Raw genomic sequence first — 27,398 nt, 5'->3', positions numbered from 1 at the left:
GGATGAGAAAGAAGAAACATCACCTTCATCAACCTGCAGAGAAACACAGTTTGTATTTTCCTTCTGTTGCCCCTTAAACCTGTTAAACATGCAGATAATCCTTAAAAAAACATCTAAAATTTGTCGATAATCCTTCAAAAAAACCTTTAACACTTTCCAATGATAACCAATCAAAAGCATTTAATATAGTGGAATACATTTATCAATCCATTAAATAACCTGCAACCTGTTTCACAGATGTCAACCGACTCTGTAATAATAATTGAAATATTGAGCCCACCTATCGGAGCACTGACAGCTCAGTTGGAAGAGAAACAGCTCTGCAGTTTGAAGGTTGTTAATTCAAATCCCACCTTTGCCATTTGTTTTTCTGTTTCACAAAGGATTCTCTTATTGTGAAAAGCCTGCCCCTGAACTAATTACAGTTCCTCAGAGGACACAATTAGTCCCAACATGTTTCTGTCTTCTTTTAGGAATAAGAGTAAAAATATTTTATAAACTCACCAAACAGGAAGTGACTCCTAACTCTGCTAAAACGTCTAAGAGGAGTTTGAACCTGCTGATGGAGGCCACACTGATGTTTTCAACCTGGTCTAAGGTCTACATGCCTCTGGCCATGTTTTTACAGTGCCGCAAATACGTACTGCGTTGCAAGATGATCATACATATATCTAATCAGGCATTGTGCAGTGGACAACTGCCTTGCATATTTTAAATGTGTGTCTGCATTAACACACCTGATTCTGATTAACAATCAGTCCATTTCCAGTTTAGGAAAGTCAATCAATTACAGGCATCTTTATGTTGTCTAGACAAAGAACAAATTCTAAGAATTTGCTAGTGATTCATTAATTTTTGACAGTATTTTAAAACCTGCATTTGCATTGAAATTCTATTGACCTGGATCGATTTAAAATAAATTACAGACCTTACTAGACAAAGTACACACATGCTCAGAATTTTTCTCATGATGAAAACATTTCTGACCAACTTGCCCATAGAAGCTAAAAGTGTCATCATCTGCCAATGATGATGAGCATTTTCCTTTATACCTGAGAGTTGTGAGTTCAACCTCCAGGAGCTATAATGTGATTATCTTATACCTTTTCAGCCATTGTGCTTTGGACACCTTCTTTGCATGTTTTTGATGTTTCTGAGCATCACACCTGTCTGAAATGATAAGCTCATTAGTTTGTGTCCTAGGTTAACATGCCACTGTACTCTGGCTTTATGTTGTGGGGATTAGAGACAAAGGTTTGTTAAAGGAGCTCTAGCTCAACAAGGTTGATACTGGTGTTCAGAGTTTCAATCCCCTACACACCACTCATCAACCTTCACTTAAACAATAGGCCTGTTCCTTGGGCATAATCAACGTAATTAGCAGGAATGTTTGGCACTTCTGCTGACAGAATGCTCATCTACAGTATTTGCAATTTTTCTCTTCCTCTTCTCCATTCACAGCTTTTTCTTTTTCTTTTTCCATCTTAAAATGCTTGGCCCTGACCATCGCTGCGGAGCAACTATAATTACTTTTACTTTTACCCCAGAAAACATTATTTTAAAGCAGTTTTTTTCGTGACGCTCAGCACAAATTTCAATCTAATGTATTTTAATTAGAAGTAGCCTATATTTCTGCCTGCACCACATATTGTTTCTGTCAGAAAACTCAACTTCACTGATTGGAGAGGATAATTAAATGTGATATTATTGCTACTTTTAATTGGTTTCTGAGGAAACATAAGTAAAGTTCTGGTGATATTCTCTTTTTGCCATGAAAATGGTAGAAGATAATAGAATGTATTTTATACAATCTGCTTATGACATTCCTTCTTCCACTTCCAGCAGTTCATTGCTCTCATTATTTACTCCTATTCCTACCTTTTGATGGCTAGCTTCCTCTAAACGTTACATCAGCTCTCCTTGTTCCTTTGCTCTTCCAATTTTGTCTGACTTTCCTCTTCCTCTCTCAGTCCTCGTTTACACTTCAAAGTCTCCAGCACTCCTAGCCATGAGCTTATTCTCATTTTGTAAATCAAGTGCTCTCAAGTGTTTCTGCTCCTTGTCGGGGCCACAGATAAGTTAGAAACAATACCACAATCCAAAGTCAGTTCATTTGAGTGGATACATATTTGTATTGACGTGCTTAAAATGTTAGATTATTTTCATGCAATTTGCAGCAGGACCATACTTTTTTTAGTGGAATTGCCTCTTACGTGATATAATTTTTACTAGCAAGTATTGACACCAGTCTCATAATTTCTTGCAGGAAATATGTGAACGTTTTAAAGGTAATTTAAAATGCACAATCATAAATTAGTCATTTAAATGTAAACAAAACACAGGCTTTGAACCTGTAACAACTTTCAAATTGACTGACAACCAGATGCTTGTTTAAAATGATTTATCAAAAGTGGAGGTGCTAGCTTATAGTAATACCCCATTAATTGAACATTAGTCTAGGGAATATGCTCTGTATTTTCTCTGCACAAGAGGCGTGATCAACGGGCATAGTTCAAATGACTCTGTATGAAATTGGATAGTCTTTCAACCAATCAGACCAACGAACTGGGTTACGTACTTTGCAGAGTAAAGCAGAGCGAAAGCTGGTCGGTAGTAAGGCAAACACATCATTCTTTTGTAAGAATTGTTCCAGGGCAAGTTTCTGTTCCGTTTTCAGAGAAAACTTGCCTTTGAAATCTTTTAAAACAGCAGTGACAGCGGGTTGCTGCATGTTGAATGTAAACAAGAAGCTGCTTGCCTTCGCTTCTCTATCGTCATCATGTTAAACCCGCCAATAGCGCACCAGGTGGATAAGCCAGTTTGTGATTGGTTCCCGCAAATTTGTAATGGAAGCAGGATAGATAAACGTACAGGTTTCCAGCCTGAGCTGCAGGGCGAAATCAAATCACAGGCAGATCGGGCTGGGTTTACCCGGTCTACATATGGACAACTCCTTCTAGCAACCACGAATGCAGCTTCTTTGTTGACTTAAAATTGGTGTGCTCATATTAGCCCCAACATGAACTTGACTGAATAATGAAGCTCAAAAGTCAAACTTTTTCAACTTTGACCTATTTACCGCTGTCAATGTGCAACCATTGGCGCAACCAATTAATTTCTGTGCCTCTTTGTGCTGCGCCCTACCTCGCAATTTTGCCACGGATCATGTGTAGGCGGCTTAAGGCTACCTACACATGATGTGATGTAGACAATTTTAATATTAATATATTGATTCTTTACTATAAATTTAAAAGTTTTTTTTATTTTTATTTTTATCAATTATGATCTTACTTAAGCCAGCGGAAAGTGCAGCTCAGACCATTGTGAAACATGTGAAAACAGCCTCAGGGTTCTGGTTTGTGTCTTGGCTGCATTGTACAGCACTGTGCTAGTTTCCCCCTTGTTTTACATCCAGGTGTCCAGCAGGTGTTTAGCATATAGAGACTCTCCTTTAGATCCACAAGCCTATCTCCATGAGATGTTTTAATTAACAAGTGATCTGCTGCTGTGCTATCTGTTGTTGCAATGGTGACTCAGTTACATGTTGGCACCATGGTAAAGCATTTTATTAGTCAATTTGTTAAATCCAATGAGACATCTGCACAGAGGTGTGATAGCAAAACAGGAGCTGCAATTCAAAGCCAATCAGCTGATGCTATTTTGTATTTATATTATATATTTATACTTTAGTCTAATATATGAAGCTAAAAATGTCCTGTCTGGATTGCTGACCGCTGTTACTACTAGTGTAACTTATGGTATAGGGATGTGTTTCAGAGGGAAGGAGGGAAAGAGAGAGAGCGGCTTACTTTACTCGTTTACCGCACTTGGTAATATTATCAACGGGTTCCCGGCTGCGCGTGCAACAACACCCAATCAGATCACCTAATCAGATTTTCTCATATGTATATGTTTTAATATCAGAAATAAACAGAAAGTCAAGTCATTTCAAGTCATTTGACTCAACTCTAAGCCAAGTCTCAAGTCATGAACACACAAGTCAAAGTCAAGTCAAGTCTTTTATGAATGTTTATCAAGCAAGTCTCAAGTCCTAAAATTTGTGACTTGAATCTAACTCAAGTCAAGTCATGTGATGCGAGTCCTGCATTTCTGGGAACTGCAGAGTGGGCAACAGTTTACTTTGGGTCCACCACTATCAGCGACATCTTTCATATTACACACATTTAATCATTTTAATCCATTGTTAACATAAAAATATTCAGTCCTGTAGTTTAGAAAGCATTTATTCTAGGATTGTTGTTGGTTGAAAAGTGCAGTGGCCCCTGAATTACATCACATGACAGCTATAGCGGCAAAATCACAATCTTGAAAATAGGCTTAAATATCAATAAACTTGCATTAGTTTTTGGTTTGAAAAATAATTACTATAAATGAAAAATGCCTAGGGTATAAACGTGAATTTGTACGACAATAAAATATGCAAGCTTTTACATTGTTTCTTTTTCTCTGTTTTCTCCACTCATTGCCTTGCTAATTGTGTATTTTATGTGGTTTCCCAAATGTGTTATGTAAGAGGAGCTCCCTTGTGTTTGCTGTTGGTTGTTGTGTCATAAAAGTTAATAAACTCTTCTACAATTCCTACAACCATTTGTATGTTTAAGAGTGCATTGTTTATCCCCATAGTGGAGTTTTTCTCAGAAAAAAGTAGGTGAGTACATGTCCTTTAGAGATGCAGTAAGGACAAACTGTGTTCATGACAGTCAGTGTGGCATTAATCCTTTGAGTATGTGATTGCACTATTGATAAATAGTACAATAGTTTTATTAGATGTACTTTAGATTTTCTTTATGTCTTGGTTCTTCAGCACAAACAGTTGATACAGAATCAAATGCTGTTCGAAACATCACAACCCCATAGAGCATGCCTGAACAAATATATAACTGCTACTGCAATAACATTGCAGTTGTTACCTCAATGTTACCCAATACATTAAGATTTTATATTCTTAGTGTATAACCTTAGATTGTCAGTGGCAGATATAGCTTATATCCATTTTAAACCTAAAGATATTCTAAATAACTTGTACTTCAATTGTTTTGAAGAAGGCTGGTGTAAAGCCTAATAAGACATAGTAAGAAGTAAGTAGGTTTGTTACTTGAAGGTAAAGGTGGCATAAGGGTAAATAGATAATAGAAGCATATTAATCGTGGGTTTAATGAAATTTCCATTCACACAGTGAAGAGGAAGATAAGTTCTGAACCTCCTGGGCCCTTAGGCCCCTTAAAATCTGACTCCAATTATCTCTAATGTCTTTTCTTCCCCGACGTATTCGTCGATGGTAAGACCAGAAGACACAAAGTAACTTCACAGAGACGATGGAGATCAGCTTCACAAATTTAGTAGTCAGTATTTCAAGAATTACAAGACGTATGCATACGGCTTCACAATCTTAAGACTAGACTCGCCCTAGCAATCAGACAATGCTGTACGGAGTTTAGGTTCGTCCAGTCCCTTCCAGAATATGAACCCCGTTTCTGACTCTGCTCCTCCAGTCTCCGGGCAGGTCATCACCCCAGCAACCGGCTCATCTCTCCTGTATCCAGGGTGGAACGATGATTCACTCTCCTAATATTCCTGTTTTTTACCGCGGCTGACAGTTACACCACACTTCTAACAAACTAACCTTGGAGTAAAGCTGGTTTTCTGCAATCTTATCTAACCCTCTTTTGATCATATTTAATTAAAGGTCAAGCTGAAACATTTTGTGTTGAAATAGACATTCTTAAATAATAAGAGGCTGTATGCCTCTCAACCCAACCTTTAGTCTAACACACAACTAATGCTTCAACAGTAAATATATATAAGATTAGCATGATTATTGGATTATTCCTTCAACAGCCACATGTTCATCATATTAAAGTTCCGAAGGGCCCTCATGAACATGAACTGTTAACTTGAGTGCCTACCGACGAGTTAGCTCAGTTCCTTATAAATAGTTTGGCAGAGGTGGAAAACGTCTTCAAAGGTAAAATGATCAGGAATAAGATGCACTCCATTGAACAGGCTCTTGAGGTGCGTTGAGATGATCGGTGTATAATTACATAATCTGACCAATGATCTTAAGTTTGTGCTGCTACTCTTTGAAGCTTTTTAGTTACATTATATGTAGATCATCAGGACAAATTAGCCTTCATTTGGTCCTTCTCTCTGATCTGTGTGTCTCGTCCCTTCCTTTCTCCATCAGCCCTCTGAGACCTACTCTTTTCATCACCACATCTGTTTGATCTCTGAGCCCTTGAGCTCTGGTCTTTATTACACAGAAAGAGACTGACAAAAGGGAGAGAAGACTTTCAAATTGTATTGTGTTGCCCATTTTCTACTGATATTTGTGTAATTATCGCTCCTTTTAATCTACTTGCTATGTTGCTTTCATCATACCAGCTCTTTCAATTTAGCAGAGAAAGGCCACAAGCCCAGTGAAATGTTATGCTTTTTGTCTTCCTGTCACTACAGACAAGCCCTATAGTCTGCACATTAAACCCACAGAGGTCCCACCACACTGCCTTGTCTGGTGCTTATCAATATACCAGTTGCAGACCCAGTGCCTGTCAGTGTCATCCTTTCATGTTTAATATGCACCCATTGCAGCCAGGGGCACACATGGCCTCTAGGCCCACTGGTTCTAAATGAATGCCATGTGGCCAGAGTGAGCCTGGCTGAGGGACCGTTTCTTCTAAGTCATGAGCTCGTTCTTTTATTGACACTTTTCAAGAACGACGAAATTGGCTTGGTTTATTGCTTGGTTAGGATTAACTTTTGAATTAGAGAATCACTAGGATTTAAAAAATATGTAAGGGTTCTGTAGGTCCCAAAAAAGAAATTCTCAAACTGTTAATGCAAATGAAACCTTTAACAGTTAAACATAAAAGGCACAAAAGCTGACATTTTGTAATAATAACAAACACATGGCCACTTGGTTGCAGCAGAACAATGTATAAACACCATATTGACACATTATCACCTTGTAAAGTTGATATGGATCTGTTATGAATTTGGATTTGATATGGAAGCTCTATTTTGCTCAACAGTACACCTACTCCTGAGAGAAATATCTCACCAACAGATGAAATGAAACAGGTAAACATTTTTTTTGCTGGAGATCTTGCGTCATTTGCTAACAGCTAGAAATTTGGGACCAGGCTATTTCCGGGAACAAAAGTGTTCATTCCAAAAGTTAAATTGCTGATGCTTGAAATAGTTTGAGTGTGCAATGTAACATCTCCAGTCTCTCTTTTTTCATCTGTTTTTGAATGTACTGTAGTAAGCCGCAGATAGAGAGCTGTACCCAGGCGTACAGACAGACAGAAGAGAGACTCCGTCCATTTGAGTTAGATTCTTGTTTACATTGTCTTTTATTGTATTTGAACAGCTGTCAGTAGGTTACAAGCTTGCGTGGATCCAGATATGTAAATAACCCAACACGACGTTAACCAGCTTATCAGTCAGACCAACAGGAGCCTGTCATCATCTGAAATACAGTTAGCTTGAGGCTGCCTACAACAAATACCCTAATCCCGTGTAATGATTTTCCCCTCGAAGACCAATTATAATTTCTCTGTGTAATGTACTGCACGCAGACGAGCCTGTCGACAGGAGCGATAGCAGCGAGAATGGTGCTGAATTTGCAGCTGTGGCAAACACAAAACATGAAGCTGAGGGGAAAGGACACATGTGTAAGATCTGGGTTTGGGAAGGGTCAGAGGGTGGCTCTCCATCAGTGTTGTAATGTAGTTGCCTACAAATACTTTGTTACTGTACTTAAGTAGAATGTTCACGTATCTGTACTTTACTTCATTTTTTATATTTCACTACATTTTCTAAATAAAATATATACTTTTACTTCATTACATTTCCCCCTAAGCATCTTTGTTAATCGTTACTTACAAAAATTGTTTTCGTACATTGGAGTGAAAGATTCTTCCTTGCAATTTTCTTTTTCTTTCCAATTTCTGTTTCTGTCTTTGTGGATGTCAGGCTCTGAGTTTGATGTTTAAAAAAGATGTGGAAACCCTGAAAATCAATAAAGTTCATAATCAAGGTTTTTCTTAACTTTTACTTTTACTTCTAATAAGTAAGTACATTTAATATCAGAAAGATACTTTTGATACTTAAGTACAGTTAATATCAGATACTTTCATATTCTAAAAGGTGACTTTAACTTCTACCAAAGTCTTTTTTCTGGTAAGATACTTGTACTTTTAGTCAAGTATTGCTTTCAAGTACTTTATACAAGACTGCTCTCCATCTCGCCATTCCTTTCTCTATCTGTCTTTTTTTTTTTTCTCTTGTTTTGTGATTCTCTCAGTGCTTGTTGTTCTATAGCCTCCTTGTGGTCAGATGAGGCATGAAATTGACCGTATCGATTTAGCCTAGATGAGACCAGATTTAACCTTGTAGTCTTAAGCATTATGAAGTTCACAAAGTAAATTACCTTAGCCATGTCTGAAAAAGAATCATTTTCCAGAGAAAGCTAACAGTTTAGCTACCTACTCTAATGAGTAGCGTAGAGTGAAGTGGGTTAGAGAAAGGTAGATTGTTAATGTCCCTGAGGAAAAAATGGCCCACAGACAGCAGTCAATGAATATTAAATAAAGAGACAAACATGTGCAGCACCCTGGAAGTGCGAGGATCATTTCAATGTCGTCTTAATTTAAGCATGTTTAGAAGTTCAAGTGGCAAAACGAATGGCAGCAGAGATATATATTCCATTACTCTCGATTTTGTGAATGTCAGGCTATTGATTAAACTGCATATTACGCAATGCAAAACTTTATTTCTAAACAGGCCCTCAGTGAAATAATCTTATATTTAGATTCTTTATATAGTCTGACTTGTTTTGCGGATGGATTGTATTATATAGTGCTGCCTATGCAAAGCTGTGTGACTTAATTAAATTAAATGTCACTTGCCTTGATTTAATTATCAGTTGGATCTATAGATCTATAGATTGGATCTTTAGGGTTACGTTTAACGGGATTCAAGGGGCCTTCATTATGCTTTGACATTTAATTTATGCTCTGGAGTTCAAGAGAAAAACATATTTCAAGTGTTATTCTTTTGGCTTTTATGGCAGTAATTTTCAACATTATGTTTGGGGAAAATAAAAAAACGTTTGCATGACCTGTCACATTCCATTGATTAAAGTAGTGCTTCCAATGGTTTACTTGCCATTTAAAAAAAAACTCTAATCTCTTCTAAACTATAAAAACCTTTGATGAACTTCAAAGTAACTCCAATTGTATTGATCAAATGTGTCATCAAAGGTGATAAACAAAACTAAAAGTCTATATCATGCACTGTTATCCCAAATTAGTTGACTTTACTAGAAATTTGCGTGGAAACCCGTTGCCTTAAACCGTCTAAGTTCTAACACAAGGTGAAACTTAACAGGTCAAGTTGTATTAACACAGAGCGGTAAGGTGATGCAGTGGACAAATCCAGTTTACATTAGTAGTCATTACTAAAAAATTTTATTAAATGTAAATTAAATTTTTTCTGGAGACATGTTGTCTAAAATAAGATGTTAAGTTAAACATGTGAAGAAACATTACAAATACAAAACATTATGCTACCTATTTCTATCAAAGAAATTATGTTTATATAAACATTGTTATTCCTTTATGACAGTATGACTTTAAGAACACTGCATTCAATTTTCAATTAAAGAGAAAAGATAAGTATTACCATACAACATTGACTTATGCCAATGTATTGTTCTGTGTGAAAGACAAAACTCCTAGTTATGAAATTATACAAAAACTTTCTTTCACTGCCCAGACCCCATCAGTCCCCACTCGGGTCTCGGTCATGGTGCAACAATAAATGTAGATAAACATGAACACTAAATCTACCATACAAAACTAAAACCCAGATAACATTAATGCACACCCAACATTAACAGAACATAATAAAATCACACTTAACTAGGACAGAAACTGTTCACAACACATATTATTTTTCCCATGAGCCTTCGCACTGCTTCATGCAGAACAGTTCAAATGAATCCGCCCCTCCCATCCAGAAACGTAACAGTTATCTCTGCTTACTGTAATATGATCTGTGCACTGCATACTCAAGCTGATTAATACAAACAACCAATGTGATTTAGTAATGAATATGGTTTTTTAACAAAACATGAAAGAATAAGTAGTGACCACTAAAAAGTTTAACTACAACTAGCAAGATGCCTGTTGCCTAGCTACCGTCTACATCCATCCTGTATGACTTTATTCTATTTTTTTTTCTCTTTTTCTTTGCCAGTGGGGAGAGAACGCTTCAATTCATCTGATTACATCACATACATATAAGCATGCACATAATGTACTGTACATATCTCGTTCTTTTACTCCGTCACTCTTACCAAGTTCTTTGTTCCACTCTATACTTTATTTAAACGTTTTACATAACAACCTTTCTAATTTTTTAATTAGATGATGAACTTAACGTATTCATACAGCTATTTCTCACAGTGAAAAACAACGCAAGTACACAACACAAGTCTGGGAAGACAGATTTTGTAAGGATTCAACTGCCACTTCAGAGCTGAGACACCAACAAGTGCTACCTTCAAATTGTCCTGAATAAAGCAGTGTTACAGTACCCCCATATAGCCACCACTTTCATCGTCATTTATTTTATCCTTTTCTTTTTATTATATTTGGTTGATTGTCCCTTTTTCCTGCCCGTGCGTTTCAACATTTTGTTATTCACTTGATTTGTCTTTCAGACTGTGAGCACTGCAAGGAGCAGAGGAGAAAAGCGACAAGAACAGAGTCACAAAGCGCAGTATGCCAGCAGCAGCACTGTTGACTATGTAAAGACAGAAGCCCAAACTTGTCGGGTGCCACAATTGTATATTGATTGTAAAATAAAAGTCTCTTTAAACATGCAGCATGCTGTGACATAAATATATTAAGCAAGTCCAATAATGTCTGTGAGCTTTCCAGAAGGAACAAAGGAACAGTGTATGCTGACGGCTGAAGCTCAATGGCTGATATGTGGCAGTTGGGTTCAAGAGAAATGGAGGAAACTGAGGTCCCAGCTGGAATTTCACAGTAGGTTGATGCTGTCATTTTATTTCTTTTTTTTTTTTTTTTTTTACTGCAGCCATTCCTCACCCTTTACTATAATACAATTGGAGATGTTAGATGTTGCATGTGTTTGATTTTACCCTTGTATGTTGGTGTTTGCACGGGCATTTGAAAACCTGTGATGGTAAATCGGATGGTTTATTAATTTGTATAACCTTGTATGGAACCTGGTGAGTGGTGAAGAGATGCGACTTGGTGAACACATGGTGGATTAAAGGTTAGTTGCCAATTTAAAATGCCTACCTTTAGCCTTGTTTGAAAAAGAAAAAAAAACTAAGGGTTAAAGGCCTTTACATCTTATTTATTTTTGTACTGCAGAAGGCAATGAGAACTTGTTGAAAGGAGCTTTTGAGCGCATAATACAATTCTTTTGCTCTGCAACATCTTTTCTATGGGACAGATGGATGTTACTTGACTTTGTATTAGTGTATTTGCTCTTATATGAGAAAAAATACAGAAAAGAAATCAAAAACATTTCCTGAGAAACAGGATCTCAGAAGATTACCGCAAACACTTCACAACGAGGTGAAGTGGTCCGTTTATACTAAAGTGAGAGCTGAAAATTAATGTGCGGATAATGTCTTTCAATCAGCAAATATTTGATGTGACATTTACTTAATGAAGAGGGATAGTAATCTTTGAGAGACAAGGAGAGCAGATTCAGAACGCGCTCTTGTTTCCTCCTCTGGATGGTTAACCTTTGCTGTTCGAACAAGGTTTGTTGAATATGTTGATGAAATTAGCCCTCCCGGGTGCGTTCGGGCGGTGTTTGTGGTGTGGTTGGTGAATCAGGGACAACTCAGGGCAGATGGCGGTCGGAGTGGTGCATATATTCATCAGGAGTGCTGACCTCTGCCACGATGTATTCAAGCATCCAACAGACCTCACTCGGAGTTCATCCCTGCATAATGCATCGGTGCAGAAATTCAAAAACAAAACAAACGCACCATTTTCAGCTCTCAGTTTCACACCCACTTCCCCTCTCTCGTGGTTTGTTTGGTAAAAACAGGACTATTCTAGCAAAATTCTGTTTCAGTGTTTGTGAAGGTTTGTAGAACAAACCCGTTGCTGATTGTTTTTTATTAAAAGTTGCTTATTTGAAGAATTTGCTAAAGTGGTGCAGGGTCAATCAACAAAATTCAGTGTGTGTTGTTAAAAGAAAATGCACACACACACACACACACACTCAGCTGTGGGAATTATTTCTTAAGTAAAAACCTCAGAAAATAGTCAGTTTGTTGGCTGAGAAAGATCTTTGACGTCTAGAAAACAGGTTTTGCTTCATACAGCTGCTTAACATTTTAATATTCACTATAGGTGTGTTAATAGCTTTGGTGCAATCCACTCAATAATGCCATGTCCAAACTTTTTACTTCTCTGCAAACCCAAGGAATGTGAAGGTTGATTTAAATAATAATTTCTTATAATCATTTACGAGCATTGTGATGTTAAAATTATAGATGGTAACACTTTCTAATAGACTAAATTAATTATCAAATAATCAATTGTATTATTGTACACAATTGAGTTTTTCAGCTTTCTTCACAGGGATCAGTCTTTATGCTGCAGAAGTTATGCTACTAATGATTACCTTCATGGTTTGAGATGACCTGTATGAACAGTATTTGATAGTTTTCTATTTTTGCCATACATACTACATATTGCTACCATTGGATACAATGATGCCTAGAAACACACACACACACACACACACACACACACACACACACACACACTGTGTATTTCCTAGGCTGATAAACTAATGAGCAGGCTTTATACAGTGTAAGGGGTCATGTAATTGTTTTCAAGCTCACACACACACACACACACACACACACCCCCCCCCACACACACACACACACACACACACACACACACACACACACACACACACAAACATGTTGACAAATTACATTACACATCAAATTAAACCCTTAAGATGTGCCATCTCGTTTTCACACATACACACAAACACACACAGTCCACCTGGTACACTGTATGTACGGATGTGATACCTGTGAGAATGTGTCACTGCAGTCTGTTCCCACTGCATCGGTGGATGGATCACTGGTCTTTGGAGTGTGTGTGTGTGTGTGTGTGTGTGTGTGTGTGTGTGTGTGTGTGTGTGTGTGTGTGTGTGTGTGTGTGTGTGTGTGTGTGTGTGGTGAGGAAGGGAATATATCTGTGCTTGGTTACTTCTGTTTCTGTTCTTGTTACAGCATGTTTTTTCGTCTGTATAAGATATTAGAGTAATAGTACATTTGTCAACATTTGAACATTGTGTGTGTGTGTGTGTGTGTGTGTGTGTGTGTGTTGTTTGTAATTCATCAAGTGTTGTGTGAAAGGAAGAGAGGAGAAAGAGGAGGGGGATCTAGGACAGGTGCTTTAAGAGAACCCCTTTGACTCATAGTCTCTTCACTAATTAAGTTTAGGCTATTTATGTGTATAATGTAGGCTGTCTGTGTGTGTGTGTGTGTGTGTGTGTGTGTGTGTGTGTGTGTGTGTGTGTGTGTGTGTGCGTGTGTGCATGTGTGCATGTGCACACTTATCTATCCATGGGAAAGGTTTGATTTCCACTCCCTCACCCTTTGATTACCTAGTTGTTCTTGTCTGAAAGCACATTCAGTCAAAACGAGTCTGATTCAAGCTAATTTCATTTGCAGGTTTTTTAAAATGTCACAATTCAATATATCATGACATTTGTTCCCAGATACTGTACTAAGGGTTTGTGTGTTTCTTCCTGAATTTTAGCGGACTCACCTCTGAAACAGTTTGGAACATCATGGGACAACAACAATCTCCAATACAACTAGAGACAGTATTTCTAGTAATAACAATTAAACATGTTGTGCTTGTCTGCAGCAAAATAAAGTATTAGTGAAACCGATTCAGGGTCGGATAATACCCATTATCCAACCTGTGTATCAAAAAGCACAGTAATTAGTCAAATATTAAAACCAAAGGTGATATTTTAAAGTTAGATCTAGTCTACTGTCCTGTATTTATGTTGTCGCTACATATGCTTTTTGTGTAAACAAAGGCTGATCTGCACATTTAACAATTATGAGAAAATATTACTCTTAATATTACTTTTAATGTAAAGTCTAAATTGCTGAAGAATCGTCTAATTGTCTGTTGCTAAATTTTGGGAGAGTTACACCAGCATACAGATTGATATTACAGATTGATAGCAGCGGTGGTTCAGTCTCTGTGCAAAAATAAGCCTGCATTCGCCAGCTGGGAAGATGGTCTTTACCCTGAGTGGGAGTTGTTGGCTGAAATAAAAGAAGAGAAAGAAGTATTTTAAGGATAGTACTGGTGCTGGTGGTGAGATTTTTTTTGTCCATTGTCACAAACCATTACATTCAGTTGTGTTCTTAATGTTAGGGCTTGGGTGTCTGTTCATTTCAAACCAGGTCGGGTGAAATGAGATTTGTCAAAGTCCATTTTCATTTGCTTTGCAATTTGTCACAAATATTTTCTTTATCAGTGCTCAGTCTCGTTGTGATGTCTTTAATCTAACAACTGATTTTAAGACTCACATCTATCAAGGTTGCCGATTGAAGGGAGATGAGAAGCATTTGGATTTATATTTGGATTTTGATGCCTACAACACATGCCAGCCACAATTAACAGACATGTCTTTTATGATTATTTCAATATGGGAATGTGTCAAAAGCTTTTTTTTCTTCTTTTTTTTTAACACAATTACCATGTTTACAATTGAGTGAATGAATCAACTCAGCAACCAAACTGAAAAATCTGTTTTGAGGAGAGACATTGTCAAAAGGACTGAGTGCATCCAGTTCAAATTTACACTGCCTGCTTAAGCAAGTTGAATCGTGTCGGCCACCCACAAGCTATTTTCCACCTGCTGTCCACCTACATCAACAATAGTGAAGCAGAGCCCAGGACAAACACAAACACAAACAGACACAACAGAGTGCACATGGTGGCCACACTCTTCAGATTAACCTTTATCCTCCCAGATGAGACCTGTTGTCTTTACCTGGAGCGCTCTGTATACAACACAATATGGAGACCATATGGAAACAATACTAACCTTTTCTTCCGCTCACTCTCAGATAAAGGCCCCTGCGAGGCAATTAAATGTCTGTGGTAAAACAAGTTGCATTTGGCGTACTTCAGGGTACACACACGCAAAACAAAGCAGTTGATTTGAGACCATCCGGGCAATGCTCCATGCCACACCATAATTGCTCCTGTATTGTCACATACAACTAAACTAAGTCTTTGTTATTTTAATGAGCACTCTAAAGGTTAACTTTACTTTCCCATTGCAACTACAGCACAACCCTGCAATCAGGGAGAGGGACAGAGAGATAGCGAGAAGGGGAGAGAGGAAGAGGAGAGGAGGGGATCTGGTTTCTCAGCCGCTCTGTACCCTAATCCTGGATTTGGGAACGGGATGAGGAGAACGACAAACACAAGTAATAACAGCACTGACATGGGATTGGTAGGTGGAGGGGGTGAGTAGCTCGATAGGAAATAGGGGGCCTCTAGAGAGGGGTGGTTAGTTGTAGGTGGGTGGGATATAAATACCTGCAGTAGACAGGGGCGGCAAAATGCTGAGGGCATGACAGACACTGGTTTACCTGCATCTGTCATAGAGAAAAAGAGACAGGGACATGCATTGCAGAGGCCTTAATGAGAGAAAGCTCGATAGTTGAGAAACACCTTTGAGAAGATATATCAGTGATAGTAACTTGAACCGGAAGCTCATCGCTATTCATCTTTGAGTTCTGGCTGAAGTGCTGACATCTATGTCTCTTAGAGAGAAAAAGGTAACCGTTCACAGTTTTCTACCTGCAAATTCCCAAGTGACTGAAGGGAGAACTGTGCTTGGCTGAATTAGGGAGGAAAAGAACAAGCAAGGAAGACGACACAAGAAGTGAACGACGACAAGACACGGCTAGAAAAAGACAAGGCAGAACAAGAGAAGGCCAAAGAAGACGAGACAAAGACAAAAGGCAAGACGAGGTAAGACAGGCCATAACAAGACACAAGAAAGGAAGGGAAGGGAAGAGATTTCAAGAGGACGAGAAAAAAGACACAGGACAAGAAAACAACGATGGGAGGCAAGACCAATTAAAGCAAGAGAGGGCAAAGCAAAGAAAGGAAACCAGTTAAGGGATCACGTCAAACTTCAGTGTACCACTGGGACCATTCGAGAGAGGCCAGAGAAGAATGGCATGCCAGGCATTCAGCGCCGACTCCTTCACCCCACTTTCAGGCGATTCACCCTTGCCAATCCTCATGCACCACGCCTCTCCCGGTGACTGCCTGCCAGCCAGCTCCCATGCTCACAGCATGGTTTCCGCAGGTAAACTGGGTCTTCTGTGCTGTAATGTTAAATATATATATTTTTTTTTCTATATTTCTCCTCTTGTGTGCTTTACCTTTGCTTAATTTGTCAAAAATAAGGCTTTTACTGCAAAGTACTGTAAGAAGAAAGTGGGAGTTCATAAGGCCTAAATGATATGGAACATGACCTACATAGTTTTGTCGTGATGTTAAATCCCAGCTGCAGGAAGTCAGGCCTCTAACAACTACTTCAATCTTCCAATTCAGCCTCGTGAGGAAGAGAGGGGGTTGGCATTGTGCTGTTTTCGTGCTATGACAAAGTGGTAGTGCTCGTGTTCATAGTGACTACACTATTGACTATATAGGAAGTCCCATGGGTGCTGCAGGTGAGTGATATCTCGTGTAGGGCTAGTTCTTCCTTCATTCACACACACACACACACACAAACACACACACACAGAGTTGTGTTTGTAGGGAATGGGGACGATGAATTGGATTGAAAAATACATTTATTCAAAGCCAACTGAAATTATGTAAATGTATCTAATCAGCTGGTTTGGCCCAGCTGTCTCTCCTTAGTGGATAATTGCTTTGAGGATATGTTATCAGTATGGCAAACTCCCCATGGCCTTTTTCACGATGGAGCGTTGCGGAGAAAACTTCCTGGGGGTTTAAGTGCCTGCTGATTGTTATAGCATAGAATAGATTGGATTAGATAAAGCAGAACATGAGTCATACAATACATTAATACTGCAACAGGTTCAACATATCATATAGATTTCTCTGCTGAGACAGTACTGTGTACTTGTGGAATTTTGCTGGCCTATGTTTGTTTTCTGTCTTACCAATGAGTATATGAACAAAATGTGAAGTGGTCACCTAAATAATGGAAACACAGGTACAATTTGTAACAATTAAAGAAGTAGAATTGGCAGTTAGCAGTAGAGTCAACAGTGGTAGGGCTGAGCGATATGGCAAAAAATGTGATCACGATATATTTTCCCATTTTGATCGTGATTTATCGTTTAGCCTGAAGAAACCAGAGGTTTCATTACACTTTAGAATAGTTTATTAACATATAAAATAACAAAAACATGCCATTACAGTATTCAGCACAATGTTTTTGTTGATGACACATTACACATTCACATTATGAGATGCCCCACTAGTCAACAGAACAGTAGCGCCCTCTACTGGCAAAAGAAAACTAAGCGTAGCCCTCTTTACAGTCGTCTCACAATTAAAGGTGCTCTAAGCGATGTCACGTGTTTTTTTAGGCTACAACATTTTTTGTCACAGCAAACATCTCCTCACTATCCGCTAGATGCCTGTCCCTTGAACACACTGTAAAAAACACAGTCTCTGTAGACAGCCCAGGCTCCACAAATGGCAACAAAAACAAACTGCGCCAACCTGCACCACGAAACATAACAAACAGTGTTCCAGCCAATAACTGACAAGGCGCGGAAGGGAGGGGGAGTAGACGGGGTGAGGAGGACGGAGGTTGCGAGCTAGCCTAGCCTTATTTGACAATACGTCAACAAGAAGTGACATCACCCAACATTGCTTAGAGCACCTTTAAATTTGCCTTTTTTGTGTCTGCAAAATAAAGTGAAAACTGAAAAGTCAGTTTTGGCTAAATTTCTTTTGATTTTACAAATAACCTAAAACCACTTAAAAGCAACATATTAAATGTAAATACAACTCCTGCCAAAAAAGCATCTCAAATGTTTGTAGAAGTGTCTTTCGATATGTAATATGAAATAGCGCTGGTTATATTTTTGCTCTTTTTGAATACTGTCGGTGTGGTCATTGAATGGTACCTGTTTAGGTGTCCTGCTTGGCACCAACCACCAACATATTTTTGCAGACCGGCTTAATCTCATCATTGCTTTTGTGAAATCTGCACCATTTCCACACAACTGATGCTGTGTAACCCTTTTTATTAACAACGTCTTCAGGGAGGAAAACACTATTTAACGGGGGAACAGACTTTGACACAACACCGGCAACTCAGACAAATGCTCACAATTGGAAGTGGGCATGTCTGGCATCCAAGCAGAAATGGCAGACCAGACTCTGTCAGTTGTGTTATCGGGTAAATATGTCCAAAGCTTATCATCGTTACCAACGGGAATTTTATCGCAATCCAGTTTTGAGATCATTTTATCGCCCAGCCCTAAACAGAGGCACAGTCTTTTTATTTTAAGACCTCGTAAGCCTTGGTCAGATCATCAAACATAATACAGACAACACAGCAACAGTCTCTACATATTTGTTGGTGGTGCTGTACCAACTTGTATCCCAGCACATTAGTGCTTAAAGTGAATATCAAGCTGCATAAAAAGGATGAATACATGAATAATTATGTAATTATCAGAGGACATGGCCAGAGCAATATTCAACTATATTTAAATACACTTAGCAGATAAGAGCATCCACAAAAGCAAAGGTTTTAAAGAGGAGTGTCTGGTTTTAGAAGCATTTTGTTTGGCTTGCTATTACTCTTCTTAAGACAAAGCTGGATTTACAGAGCAGTTTAAAGCTGTACCAGCATCCAAATCGACGGTAGCTGTTATTTCTCTCCAGTGTAAATGTGTTCAACTCAGACTGTGCTCACATCTCTCTTTCTCTCTGTTCCACCTGCCCTAGCAGACAGAACAGAGTAACGTGGTGATATTGGCCTTTGGCAAAAACTCATTTTTCATTTAGTCATTATCATCTTTCTCTCTCTTTCTGCGTGATGTGCTGGAACTTTCTTCATGAGCAAACTAAGCTAGTCAAAGTGATTTACATTGTGTTTTTGAAAAGAGAAGTAAAAGATTATCTTTTAATGGCCTTTCATTGTAAGGTTTTTGTGCGTATTATAACCTACATGTCCATGGTTTTAATGTTCAGAGACACTTCCACCTTTAAGAACCCACTTCAAATACGACGTAAATATGTTATTGCATCTTATGCCAACACATAGCAGCTGTTTCAATTTTAGAATGTAATATAATCGCATTCAAAACCCCATATTAGTCAAACTAGTCTTAGCTAGTGAACTGTATTTAAAGCTGACCTGTACTCAGATCTGAGTAAACGCACTAATCTTTTGTTCTCCTGTCAGATTGTAACCACATTTTTCTCCATCAGTATCATCTGGACTGTCCCTGGGTCAGCCCACCAAGCGCTCCCACATGCATCTGTCCACATCCTCCTTCGGAAACGCCCCCCCCGGCCTACATTACCCAGTCACCCCCTGTCACTACAGCAACCAGCAGGCCACCTACGGCATGATGGCAGGTGAGTAGTGGTGGTGGTGATGGTATTTGTGAGAACTATTGCAAGGCTGTAATGAATAGTCAATCAAAAGACAATTAATCATTGAAAATTCTGATAGTCAAATAAGCCTTTATTAATTTATTGATGGATGATGTCTTTATTGATAAGAACAATGCTGACAACGATTATGATTTGGATGAGAATGATGATTATTGTGCAGACAAAAATAAAGGATTCTCTCTCTCTCGCTCTCTCTCTCTCTCTCTGTAGCTCAGGAGATGCTCTCTGCCAGTATTTCTCAGACTCGTATCCTGCAGACATGTGGTGTCCCTCACCCCAACATGGTAGGCAGTGGAAACCCATTGCAAGGTAATGATCACACACGCACACACACACACACACAATCATCCCACTCCTGCCCTGCAGTTAAATACAGTAAATTGAGCAGACACTTTAAACAGTTAATCCCCATAAATTTGCTTGAAACTTGATTACTTCGCCTAATGATTGTTAAACATAACTGTCAAAGACGATTTGCCACTTTCTGCCGATTGTTCAGAGAGAGCAGAAACATAAATGGAGAAGTGGATATGTGAAAACTGATAGAGGAAATGGTTTTCATGTCACAAAATTCTTGTATCAAATTCAAGTCAGTCATCAGCATTTTTATACCTGCCAAAAAATATTTTTGACAGTTAACATTTAGCACCAAATGGATTGTACGAGGAATGTGTTTTTTGTAATTAATAACCTAATTCAAACAAAAAGGAGCTCCCACTACTTATATTGCTATTATAGCCTTTCTAAGTTTGCAAAATTTCCATATTAAAGGTAAAATGCCAGAACAATTATTGATACTGCCAACCTAACTAGGTTGTATTGAATGGTTAAAGTCCCTGAAAACATATGTTCTCAATTCGCTTCTTACTACGAGCGTTCGTCGCGATGGTCCTAGATTTCACTTGTAACATTTTCTGGCAATGTTAAAACAGTTTTGGATATTTGGAAGAGAGATTTCTGTGTTTCTGTTTTTGTCTTGGCTCTTCTGAGGATGTCACATAGCTCTAAGCACCAATCAGGAATGGAAATGTGATGTGATGTTCATGTTGCCAGGCTGCTGTCAATCAAATCTGATCAAATCAAATCAAACAAGGACAAAGGATGCATGCACTATAACTTGGATTGTTGCTTATTTGTTTTAAAGAATTTCCAGGGGCTATAACTCAGACCTTCACATTTTGCACCAAATCATAATTTCTCAGTACAAATATAATTACTGTAATGCACCAGTTTGGATTTTGCCGTTCGAAAGACGTAAATATGCAAGCAAAATTACAATAACAGCATTGTCCCTTCTTCTCTGAAATCACTTTAAAGTAGTAATTATTACTGTACACATACTAGAAAGACACACATACCCTTCCAATGTCTGGAGTAGATAAAATCAAATGAATGTCTTGGTTAAAGAAAATCTATAGTACAGTTGTGTTTGATATAACCAAGTTGGTGATGTTACAGACCAAAACGAATATGAGGTAAAATGTAACCCTGCTGGCACAGAACAATTAACATTTCCAGAGGAAATTACATTGCTGCTGGTCTTTTAACAGACAAGATTGATTTTAACCACTGGAGTATAGACCCGGTGACATCGATCTGCTCCTGTAAAGGGTCTAATAAAATGGTATGGACCGCAGTGATCAACAACAGCACTCAGCAGAGGGATATTTGAGAGGAAAGGGCAGAAACAGAGTTAATAGCATTACACAAAACTCTGTAATTATGTGAACTGGATGAGACAAGGTCACAGAAGAAATTGGCCCTTTAATTTGTCATTTTTAAAGCTGCACTAATCCATTTCTTCATAATGGCTAAAATGACTAAGTGTAATGTGAAAGGTTTCACTTTATGAATCCACAGGGAGTTATCAGCTCTGGAGTTCCCTTCAGCTATATGGAGCTTTTTAGCCTCCTTTATCTCATCCACCTTGTTTTCAACAGGCAACTGTTAAACCCACTGTACGCTTCCTGTCCAGCACAAAATAGCACACACATTTTGCAGCTAAAGAGACAGTTAGAAGACCAAAACAGAGCTAAAATTAAAGTTTAATATGGACTTCCATTCATCACCAAAACACAACCCCAAACAAATTATCCCTATCTGCTGGGCAACTGTTTGCTAAGACTTCTTTATAGGCTGATAGAAAAAGGTCAATGCTGTGTTTTCAGCTTGTTCGGTGGGCAAAAACATGTATATATATATATATATATATATTATATAACAGTATAGCATTGGTGTGCTTGCCAGTTGGTTTGCTTTCTATCTTTGCTCAGCATGAACCTGCTGATGCTGCCACACTCTCAGGATGGTGCACATGTATAGCTGCTGGAGGGTTCAGGGCAAAGGGTTATGAGGGGCTTTTACAAGCCCACTGAGCCCACATGTGTTTTTATGGGGGCTTGGTGTCCAGTCTGACATCTGACAATAAAGCTCTATGGAAAAGGCTTTGAGAACTATATAGGCAACTGTCGCTAGATATTACCTCCGAGAGATTATAAAAGAGTGAGTCCAACCTCTCCCTGACACCTTGGGTATAAGAGAAAATCACTGATGCATACAGTTTTAGTGCAAAATCTGCCATGTTGCTCTCCAGCTGGTGTATAGATCCAAACAATTTTGGAATCCACTTTTGGAAACGCAACCATTTTGTAAATGGGGTTTGAGGGCTGTTAGTGCAGTTAGTATTTCCTGCCAGTGTATTCCTCCAGGGAGACTCCAAAATGGCTCAAACACTGCTGTTGGTAGGCAATATTTATCAGTCCGAGTTTCAGATGAAGCTTTTGTGGCAACGTTGTTATCTCAACAAAATACAAAATGTTAGAAACCGTATAGCACTATAGAAACTCAACAATAGGTTAGCTACAATACAACAAGACAAACTACAGCCTTCATAAAGTTAAAAACTGAACATTATAGTTCAGGTAGGATTTGTTGCAGGGGTGTTGTGTTAGACTATTAGTTTCAGCCAGGTGGACATGATAAACTGGCAGCATATGGTCACCACACTGCAACCTCCTGTCTTGTATCTCCCGTATCACTGGATCTGTAAAATCAGTTGTATGACATATGGTTGTATGACAGGGTTAGCGCTGCACTACAATCCCCCTGACACAAGAGGGGAGTGTTGCATTGCTCATTGAAGGTAAAGTTTCAGCAACTTGGGATAGTTCAGAGTGGACTGAAGTCAATGTTAGGCTGCCCTCAGACTTTAATCACAATTTCCTGTAATTGTATTACCTATTGTCTGTTCCTACAGTAGTAAAATGAATCAATGCAGTTGACGTGCTGAGAAGCATCATATTCCAAATTACAATTAGTCATCCACCCATCTGTTACTCTGGCAGTAATATACCGTTAATACTAACAACAGGAAGAAACCAGAAATTGGCAGCCACAAGCTCCACTGCAGCTAACCACTAAATATTAACAACCACTTGTAGAAATAATGGAGCCTAATCTTGAATGTTAATATTAGGGTTATAGTGCCGTGTTATAAGTATGACCTGTTAGGAAAGGTTGTGCAATGTTTGTTTTAGTTTTTTTTTTTACTGAATAGAGACCTTTTAAAACAAAAAAGTGAACTCAGAGTTGTGTGGCACTTAACACTAAAGCCAGAGATAATACCTGCAAAAAAATGTGAATGGGTAAATGTTAATGTTACATTACAGGTAAAAAGCAGAGTAGAATATCTGGAATACATTATGTTAAAGTGACAGGGAAAATAATTCAAATAATTTGATTTTTAAATTAAGTCTTTATGAGTGAATGGAGCTGCCTCGGTGCGGTGTGCTATGTGGTCTACATTAGGTTTTTGTAAGTGGTTTTCTCATTTACAAAAGGTTAGTTTCAGGACAGGGTGGACATTTTATTTATTATTTTTTATTATAAAAAAAATATATATTATATTTTGGCTATTATTGTAAAAATTCTGACAGTACAAAAACTATTAGCTTTCTTGTGCTGTGGAAATAAATGCTGTCAGGATACAGGTGGGAATAGGAGCCATTCTGCTTTCGGCATCCCTCTGACAGACTGAGGGTCTACCTTGATTCCTCTCTCTCTCTCTAGGGTCTCTTACTCCTTGCTTGTACAAGTTTCCAGACCATGGTCTAAGTAGTGGTTCGTGTGCACTAAGCCATAGTTTCTCCACACTGCCCCCGGCCCTCCTCTCCACTGATGAGGCCCCTGGGGGCCAGAGTATTGGAGAGATGAAAACTGACGGCCAGGGGAAGAGCATGCGGGACCCGGAAGATGTCCCTGCCATAGACTCCCCGCAGATACGAGAGCTGGAGATGTTTGCCAATGACTTCAAAATACGGAGGATCAAACTTGGTGAGTATTATCACTAACATGATGTTGATGAAAATGACCCCACTATCCACTAACTGCACCAATCAGATACATTTGGGCAGCACGGTGGCCCAGTGGTTAGTGCTGTGGCCTCACAGCAAGAAGGGTTCAAATCCAGGCCTTTCTGTGTGGAGTTTGCATGTTCTCCCCGTGTCTGCGTGGGTTTTCTCCGGGTTCTCCGGTTTCCCCCACCACTAAAAATATGTTCCCCTAACTAGCTGATGTGTGTTGAGCGTTCTGGCGTCTGGCGTCGTAAGGCGTTGTATGGCTGCCGTGCATCACCCAGGTGGGTGCTACACATTAGTGGTGTTAGAGAGCAGTCCCCACCCCCCCTCCCCCCAAATGCGCTTTGAGTGTCTATGATAAAGCACTATATAAATGTAATAAATAACATTACCACAAATGTTTGTGTGTTTGTGCTCGCCTTGCTGCGTCTCTGCTCGTGGTTATTCTATGAAGTATTTCTGTTTCACTGTGACCTCTAGGCTACACACAGACTAATGTAGGCGAGGCTCTTGCTGCAGTGCACGGCTCAGAGTTCAGCCAGACCACGATCTGCCGCTTTGAAAATCTACAGCTGAGCTTTAAGAACGCCTGCAAACTCAAGGCCATTCTGGCTAAATGGCTTGATGAAGCTGAGCTGGCTGGTGGTGAGTCACACACACACACACACATCCACTCTACTCCATCGACCCCAAATTAGAGCATTTGTTCGTGTAATCTTTACCACTAAAATGTGTATCAAAGTTGTAAGTGCTCTTTTGAGTCAGTGGGATAGGATCTGCTGGTGAGAAAATGATATGCATTGTATTACAGACATGACACCTTGCATGATTATGAAGATATAACATTGGGCTTGTACATTGTCTAGGACAGTGTTTCCCAACCTTCTTGCCTTATGACCCCTTTAAAAAAATAACCAATATCTACTTATGCCCCCCTCATCACATGGTGCATACACCTGTGAGTTGTGAGTTATTTTCTCTTCTCTGTAACAACAGTAACAGCATATTCTTCTTCCTTCCTGCAGCCTTGTACAATGATAAAATAGGAATGAATGAGCGGAAGAGGAAAAGGAGAACAACTATCAGGTATTAACTATGAGGAGCAAAGATGCAATGCGTACCATACAATGCCGTTTTAGTGTCGTAGAGTTCATCTTCTCCTGTCTTTCCCTTGTTCCCCACTGCAGCTTGGGAGCTAAGGAGGCTCTGGAGCACAGCTTTGTGGAAAAGAGTAAGCCATCCTCCCAGGAAATAGCCCGGATAGCTAAAGGCCTCCATTTGGAGAAGGAGGTGGTCAGAGTCTGGTTCTGCAACAGACGCCAAAGAGAAAAACGAGTCAAAACCAGCCTCAACCTCAGCTCCTGTTTGACCAAACTCAGCCCACACTGCATCGTACAGATGAGTAAAACACAACGACCAATGACATAGTTACATATTCAGCTAGTGTCGCTCACCTCGATTCTGATGGAGCCTCCTTCGTGACCACAGCCAGTGGCAGAATGTAATCGACAGGGAACACCCACTAATAAAAACTGCCCTCACACTGCATTAAGCAGCTGCTGACGCACTTGAAACTATTGCATTGCTTTAACAATGAGATGATAATGTATATCCTGTGAAAGTCAGCCTGACCAAAAAATCAACTGAGAACACTCCAACTATAAGAAAACATGCGTTATTGTCAGCTTGTAACTTGACCTTCTTGCAATGTGCTGCGGTTTTCTTAATGCCATCTTTATGTTGTTGTTTTTTCTTATTTACATGAATAGAAATATGTCTTTACAGTATTTTAATTTCCAAGTCCCAGAAAAATCCACTAGAAACTAGCCAGTGTTTTTTTGTTGTTGAAGTTGACACTGTGAAGATAAATGGCTTTCATTAACCACATATGATCTGCTGGTTTGACGCTGCAGAGACCATGACCTGACATTTAGCTCTTCACTGTGTCTTGTTTGCTATATGCATGCCGAAAGTATATTAGTTACACAAATATAAACATAATGTAATCTATCAGCACCAGCGTGCAGGTGAGCACTCGTTTAGATCAGCCCTGTGCCTTTCTAAAAACAGATGTTGGCTCAACTTTTGTCCCTTTTTTTAAGAGAGAAGGGAAAATTTATTGTTGATTAAATGTTTTACATTTGTCTGCATTTAACTGCAGGACTTTTTCTGTTGTAGTTGTTTGTGTATTTGTGATTAGAGCTGATGCTCTCTCATTAATTAATGTCTTAAATTAATATAGCCATGCTCAAAAAAAGTAATATATTTAAAGTTTCACAACATCCTATTTATTTATATATTATTATTATTATTATTATTATTATTATGTTGATCTACTTTGCTCAGTGCAACCTTTGATTCATGGTTTGAATTCAGGGATATGTGAAACTTCCTGACATTTTTGTCAGAAAATGGATCTGAGGTCTGCTGTTTCCCTGTTGTAAAAACGATTTAATCTTTCATATTTGTTGATGTTATGCTTTTGCTGTCACTGCCTTGACAAAGTGTCATACAAAGAAGAACATCAGTCAGTCACGACTCTGACCTGGTTGGGATGACTGATGTGAAACGTCTGATTAAAGTGAAGAAACAAGAAAACACAACTTCCCTGTCAACTTTATGTTCATCAGATACCATTAATTGGTGCGTTGAAGGGATGGAAAGTAGTACTGCCACGTTTTTACAGTGCAGAAAATGATATGCTATATAAATGTGTCGTAGATATGAAATGCCTTCATTCCATTTGATTGAAAATATCCAGTAAATGTGCCAAATTCATAGCTGGTTAGTACAAAAAAAAACTATACTTCTACTGAGCTATTGTCTTTCCGTTCCCAGGCAATGAAAGGTAAATCAGTTTAATTCATTTCTGACAATAAGGGAGAACTGTGTTTTCCCGTCGTGCTACACGTTCCATCTCTCATTCTTACTAATGTCATCTTATGACCCTATGAATACATACATTAGGAGAGAGAGTCAGGTTATATGTACACCATGAATTGTACAATTCATGAGTGTGTCACTTGGGATTCATAAATAAAGCTGGGAGACATCTTAATTCAGGAACAAGCCGTTTCCATCGTGATTCATGTACAGCTGTCTCCCCGGAGCGCTGTCAGGGGAAATAAACGCAGCAGGGTCATCGGCTGCCGACACATTTCTGAGGCGCTACGGTGGAAAGTTATAGGGACGATATGACGAATGGGATGAAACTACTAAGAAGTTTCTTAGTGCTGGTCTCACAGATGCTTTAAAGCTACTGCTGTTAAAGATACAGCTC

The 27,398-nt window shown here is 38.9% G+C and overlaps 1 protein-coding gene across 1 annotated transcript; it reads left to right on the top strand.

Moving 5' to 3' along the window:
- Positions 1–16,319: 16,319 nt before the first annotated feature.
- pou1f1 (POU class 1 homeobox 1) lies at positions 16,320–25,546 on the top strand. The gene is made up of 7 exons (XM_028590843.1): positions 16,320–16,455; positions 19,575–19,724; positions 19,974–20,072; positions 23,832–24,095; positions 24,599–24,763; positions 25,144–25,204; positions 25,306–25,546. The coding sequence occupies exons 1-7, from the start codon at positions 16,320–16,322 to the stop codon at positions 25,544–25,546; spliced, it is 1,116 nt and encodes a 371-aa protein (XP_028446644.1).
- The last annotated feature ends 1,852 nt before the right edge of the window (positions 25,547–27,398 follow it).

Source organism: Perca flavescens, chromosome 11, assembly GCF_004354835.1.
Source record: "Perca flavescens isolate YP-PL-M2 chromosome 11, PFLA_1.0, whole genome shotgun sequence".
Taxonomy (NCBI): domain Eukaryota; kingdom Metazoa; phylum Chordata; class Actinopteri; order Perciformes; family Percidae; genus Perca; species Perca flavescens.
The sequence above is the reverse complement of the archived record's forward strand: the minus strand, read 5'-3'. Positions and strand labels throughout refer to the sequence as shown.